The sequence below is a fragment of the Tupaia chinensis genome, unplaced genomic scaffold (assembly GCF_000334495.1).
Source record: "Tupaia chinensis unplaced genomic scaffold, TupChi_1.0 Scaffold000355_1, whole genome shotgun sequence".
In the NCBI taxonomy this organism is placed as follows: domain Eukaryota; kingdom Metazoa; phylum Chordata; class Mammalia; order Scandentia; family Tupaiidae; genus Tupaia; species Tupaia belangeri.
The window spans coordinates 14,254,300-14,260,299 of record NW_006159850.1 but is presented as its reverse complement, the minus strand read 5'-3'; the positions used below and the strand labels follow the sequence as shown (position 1 = coordinate 14,260,299).

Here is a 6,000-nt window from a genome sequence, read left to right as displayed (position 1 = left end):
CCCCCCCCCCCCCAGGATGACCCTCTGGGCCGTGGGTGACTAGGTCCCTTTGCCCAGAGGCAAGCAGAGTGATGAGTATGTGGCCGCAAGAGACACTTACTGTCTGTTGCATCTAATAGTAATCCTTTTTTTAATGGGCTCGTATGTACAGGATTTGGTTTGGTTTGGTTTTGATTTTTCTATTTTCTATTCCTTCTTTTTTTTTGCATTTCACAAAAGTATTAGTGTACCATAACTCAGAGGGAAAAAGCTGATAGTTTGAGAAGCACCACCCTCCCTGGTAGAAGGTGAGGACGGTGGCCCCATGTGCAGACCTTCCCCGAGGAGCTGATTATTCCAGCCCACGGGGCTCCAGGACAACCTCAGCGGAGTAGACTGTGGACTCTCTGGCCCTCTCCTCAGTCCTCTCCAAGGAGTTCCCCTTCTCGGCCACGTCCGGTTCCTCAGCCAGGTTCCACTTCGCCTGCCCCACTTCCCTCCCCTGTCTCAGGTTGATTCGCTGAGAGGGGACCATTCGGTGCTCCCTGTGTGAGGCCTGGCTGTGGGTTTGGACCAGGTTCCGTGTCCCGCCCTTGACCGTGACCATCACCTCTGTGCTTCTCTCCCATTCCGTGTCTCGTAGTTGGCTGCCGACCCGGACCCCAATGTGAAAAGCGGATCTGAGCTCCTGGACCGCCTTTTAAAGGTATTTGTGCTTCGTTCCCACTTTCAGTTTTAGAATCTATTTTTTCCATTTCTTTTAGAAATACTCTCATTGCAGGTAGTCTTCCTCATTTTTTTAAAAAAAAATTTCAATTTACATAAAGTAAGATTTACTCTCTGGTGTGCAGTTCTAGGACAGATACACCCAGCTGTGTCTCCACTGCAGTCCGAGTACAGAACCGTGCCACCCCCTTAAACGTGGCCTTGTGCCCCACCTCCCACCACAGCGCAGTGTCGGTCCACAGCACAGAGAGCAGGTCACCATTTGGTTAGTTAGTTCTCTCGACTGGATTCTGCCTTCAGTTTGTTTGTCCCTCGGCCCATGACAGAGAAGATGCTCCCAGGACCTCCCTGCTGAGCTGGGACCCTGCCACTGTGGCCCTGGCTCTGGCACTCGGTGGCTCACGTTCCTTTGCTCCACAGGACATCGTGACTGAGAGCAACAAGTTTGACCTGGTGGGCTTCATCCCCTTGTTGCGGGAGAGGATCTACTCCAACAACCAGTATGCCCGGCAGTTCATCATCTCCTGGGTAAGGACCCGCCCCGGCCTCCAGCTTAGGGAGCCCCTGGCTGTGTCAAACCTGCTCTTGCTGCGCCCTTGGCAGCACCTTTGACGACCGAGAAGCCTCGTTATCCATCCAGTAGCCATTGACACCTGCTAATCAGATGTGTCTAATGAGCTTTGCCCTGAAAGCTCCTCATGTTTGCCCCTGAGGAGATGCAGGTCTGTCCTTGTCCCAGGAAGTGCCAGTCTCTCTGTGGAACTAAGAGTGCAGTACATCCGACTTATCTTAGCTGTTCTTCTCATCCGTTCCCTTCTCCTCTGGGCATCTGAGTCTTACTGGGGGTCATATGACCATTCTCAGGCATGTGTAACCAGACAGGAGATCTGCTCCCACCACGGGACACCTGCAGTGCCATGATGCGTCTCCACCGGGTCCCCCCGCTACCGCCCAGGTCCTGTGGGTTGGGGATGAGGAGACGAGTCTCACGCTGGTGTAAAACTTTCCTCCTGTCTTCTCCCCCTGGGTCAGATCCTGGTTCTGGAGTCTGGTCCGGACATTAACCTGCTAGATTACCTGCCGGAGATCCTGGATGGACTCTTCCAGATCCTGGGTGACAACGGCAAAGAGATTCGGAAAATGTGAGTGGAGGGCCAGGCAGCTGCTCTGGTGGGACCCCTCCGTGGATGTGTACCCCAGTCCCCACAGAGAGGCAGCGCACGGGAGAGGAAACTCACTCCTTTCTCCCGGCTCCCGTGCGTCTCTGTGAGGAGCTAAGGGCCCTCACCTGAGGCTGAGCATGTCATCTCCGTCGGGGCGGCTGACCAGAGCAGACACAGGTGCAGCATGAGGCTCCTCCAGCCCTGGGTGACTGCTGTTTCCATCCTCCTCGTTGCTAGGTGTGAGGTGGTTCTTGGAGAGTTCTTGAAAGAGATTAAGAAGAACCCCTCCAGCGTTAAGTTTGCTGAGATGGCCAACATTCTGGTGATCCACTGCCAGACCACAGGTAAGTGTGTGTGAGGCCTCCACCACCACTCTCAGTGGGGGCCACAAGAGAGCCTGGGAGCAGTGGCTACCAGAGTGATGCTGGACCCTGAGAGCATGGAGTCGTGGGTCTTCGTGAGCGAGAGAGCCGGGTCTTCTGTCAATATGGAGGCCCTTTTGTTTGATCTGGCCTGGAGCAGAGTAAGATCTGGACCCTCTCACTGGCAAGCATGGCCTTAACTCTGGGAGCTAAAACACTGCCAGGGTGGGATTGTGTGTCAAAGGTTTACGTACCCAGCAGTCACCTGTCTGTCATACTCTGAGGTCAGTTGGGTGGCCTACTCGCTGAGCCCGGTTTGGCCGAGCTTGGTCATGTGCTTATAGTCACCCAGAGGGTTGGCTGAGGCTGAGTGATCTGTGATGGCCTCTCTCACGTCCGGAGGTTGGTGGCTGTCAGCTGGGGCAGGGAGCAGTTGGTCCACATCTCGTCCTCCAGCGGGCTGGGCTGAGCACGTTCACCTGGCATCTGCGGCTTCCAGGAGAGGGTAGGAGTGTGCAGAAGGCCCCTGAGGCCAAGGCTCGAGCCAGGCACACTGTCACTTCTGCCACATTCCATTGGCCAAAGTAGCCAGGCCAGCCCAGATTCAAGGGGCAGGAGAACCGACTCCCCTCCTTGAGAGGAGGAGACAGAGTCACGTTCTGGAGGGCATAGGTGCATGGGGTGGGAAACTCGGCTTCCTCAGCTCTCCAGCCCCATCCTGCAGGTGCAGTCAGGGAGAGCCACTCTGGCTGCTCATGCTGACTCCGGTGGGACCCCCCCTGCTTCCCTTCCAGACGACCTGATCCAGCTCACGGCCATGTGCTGGATGCGGGAGTTCATCCAACTCGCTGGCCGGGTGATGCTGCCCTACTCCTCCGGGATCCTGACCGCTGTCTTGCCTTGCCTGGCCTATGACGACCGCAAGAAAAGTATCCTTCACGCTGGGAGGGGAGACCTCTAGACATCCGGCTGTGAAGTGGAGGGACCGAGTGAGAATGGGGGCCCCCTGATCCCTAACACTTCCAAACAGTCCCTAGTCTAGGAATAAGGAGGAGCCAAACACAGATTAGGAAAGCCAGGCTCATGAGCTCCTGCTGCTTGTGCCCCATCGCCCGTTACTTGCAGGTCAGAGCAGCTCTCCCAGGCCCCGGGGCTCCTCTGATTCATACCACTGCGCCATGGGTGGGGGAAATCCTGTTGGCACGAAGACCACCAGAAAGGGCCTTACAAGGAGGGCACCAGTATGGCAAGGAGAGAGGCATTCAGCTCAGAGTGCCCGTCTGCCTGGGTTGGTAACAGCTCCTAGGGAGACTGAGCTGTACCAACCTTGGGTATAGAGAAGACTGCCCCTGGGGGCTGCTCCTTACATCAGGGAGCTCAGGCATCAAGGAGGTGGCCAATGTGTGCAACCAGAGCCTGATGAAGCTGGTCACCCCCGAGGACGACGAGCCAGACGAGCCGAAGCCCACAGCACAGAGGCAGGCAGAGCCCAACCCTGAGGATGCCCAGGCAAAGCAAGAGGAGACAGCCAGTGGTGAGTAGGCTCTGCCCTCCACCCCTCACCTCCCATGGAGGGAGTCAGGGAGCCAGAGGTTATAGATCTTGGCTCGGGACCTGACTTAACTGACTGGGGCTGCTGTACATGCTAGAACCTGTGAGGTAGGAGCTCCCCCCATCTCCGTTCTGCATAGGGACACTGAAGCCTCTAACCAGATCTGGCAGCTCATTACTGGCAGGTTTGTGGTTCGAACCCAGACTGCCTACGCTGTGCTGGCAGAGCTACGTTCCCAGTGCTCTTAACACTTTCTGCCTCAAACTGCCAGCTCTGTCCCTGATCCTTTTCTGGATTCAGCTGCAGTAAATAGTTGTTTCCCGGTAGGATGGCTTGGGGCGGGAGTTCCAGGCTGCGCCGGCTTGATCCTTGCCCCTAGACATCCGGCCACCAGCTGCCTGTACGAGCAGGTCTGCCTTCTCAGGGAGGGCGGGCTGAGGAAACGCCTGTATTCAGCACCTGGGAATTCAGTGCCTTTGAAATGCAAAGTGGCTCTGTTCTCATTTCACCCTGAACCTTATTTTCTTGTATACTCGTAACATTAAAACCATTAAAAACATTGGGGCCCAGAGCTGGTGTTATCTAGGACTTTGCCTATCTCTTGAGCCTCTGTCCCCTCCGAGAGGTCACTAGTCAGCTTTGGTGATGGCCTAATAGCGGTCTTTGAAGAGAATGAAGGAATGCAGGGCCGCCTCAGATCTTTAAGGATAACAGCATGAGATCTGGGAAGGTGCCCCGGAGGTGAAAGAATCACCGAAGCATTCTCTCCCATTGCAATTCAGGACTTCTCTTGCCCGAGTAGATTGTCTGAGTAGAAGGGCGAGCACCCCGTGCCCTATGGGCCTCCTCCTGTGGGTTCGGCTGATAGAATCCAGCAGTTTCCATGCTGCACCATCTCAGGTGTCAGGTTACAGCTGTGCAAGCGTCACTGTGAGCCACAGCAACAAAACAGCTGGAGGCAGTGCTGTATTCAGCTGGAGCATTGGTGGTTCAGTGGTAGAATTCTCGCCTGCCACGCGGGAGGCCCGGGTTCGATTCCCGGCCAATGCAGCAGCTGAAAACCTTTTTGGTAACTCCTGAAAAAAGAAAACTTAGGGAGATAAGATGGTGCAGGCCTTCCAAGGAAGAGCTTTCTTATTGGGAAGAATCTAGAATCTCAGGGATAGGCATGTTTTGTGAACTTCCATTAATGTGTGAGGGTTTTTTTAATTTTTTCTGATTCTCTTTTAGAGAATATGGAAAGTAGGAGAAATATTTGATAGATGGAAAAATGTGAAGTTCTCCGTTGAATTAAATAAAATAAAAAATTATATTAAAAAAAAAGTGAGCCTCAGGACCAGGCAGTGGTGCAGTGATAGCACAACTAGGACCAGACAGGGAAGGTCCTGGGTTTGAGCCCCAGGACCTGAGTACACAAAGCACACACCTGCATGGCCTGCAAAGACCCTGTTGAGGGCGCTTGTCTCTCACTTTTCTTTCATGGAAAAAATAAATTAATTAACCTTTTTTCTTTTTTAATGGGACTCATTGGGACCAGCAGATGGTGTAATGGTTACACTGTTGTACTCCCATGTGGTCGACCACAATTCAAGTTCCAAACCCAGAGGTTTAAAACTCACGCCGGACCTCTGTGTGTGTGTGTGTCCAAAGTCCTGAGAGGAGAATGGAGGAGAAGGGATTACGGCATGGTCGTTCCTCCCCACCCCCGCGGGGGGGGGGGGGGCAGATTTCTCACTTTCTGTCTGTCTCTGTCCCTGTGGCAAACACATGCGCCCTATAGCAAAAGTCTCTCTCTACAAAAGAAAAAAAGGGGAGGGTGTGTGAGAGCTCATTAAATAAGTCTTGCTTCTTGCTTTTAATTCTTTACTTCCCTGTACCCCTCTTTCATCCACCTTGTAAACTTGTAGTGATGATAATAAAACCAATTTGAGAAAGGGTTAAAAAAAATGGAGAAAAATACAAAGAAGCAAGACTATTCCCATTGAAAGATAGCATTAAAATTTTAACATTTAAAATAATTTTAAATATGTGCCTCTGTGTGTGTGCGTGTGTGTAATATTAAGGTACAACTTCAGTACTTATTTGCTCTTTGGGTTTAATAGTGAATGTTTTTATTTTGCTTTGCTTTGTTTTTGATTTGACATGAAAGTTAATGTCTCTCATCTGCTGAGTCAGGTTTCTACTTTCTGGTTGCCTGAGTAGGGGGACGGGGCACTGG

The 6,000-nt window shown here is 52.8% G+C and overlaps 1 protein-coding gene and 1 non-coding gene across 6 annotated transcripts in view; both read left to right on the top strand.

The window, feature by feature from the left end:
- VAC14 (VAC14 component of PIKFYVE complex) overlaps positions 1 to 6,000 on the top strand; it is a 121,614-nt gene that overhangs the window by 17,217 nt on the left and 98,397 nt on the right. For all 5 annotated transcript variants that reach the window (XM_006152660.3, XM_006152661.3, XM_027773513.1 and 2 more), the window contains exons 4-9: positions 623 to 685; positions 1,126 to 1,233; positions 1,738 to 1,847; positions 2,106 to 2,212; positions 3,025 to 3,159; positions 3,612 to 3,764. In XM_006152660.3, coding sequence (XP_006152722.1) covers positions 623 to 685; positions 1,126 to 1,233; positions 1,738 to 1,847; positions 2,106 to 2,212; positions 3,025 to 3,159; positions 3,612 to 3,764 — 676 coding nt within the window. The remainder of the gene's footprint in view (positions 1 to 622; positions 686 to 1,125; positions 1,234 to 1,737; positions 1,848 to 2,105; positions 2,213 to 3,024; positions 3,160 to 3,611; positions 3,765 to 6,000) is intronic.
- On the top strand, positions 4,762 to 4,832 carry TRNAG-GCC (transfer RNA glycine (anticodon GCC)). Its single transcript has one exon. It is a non-coding gene; the product is annotated as a tRNA-Gly (tRNA).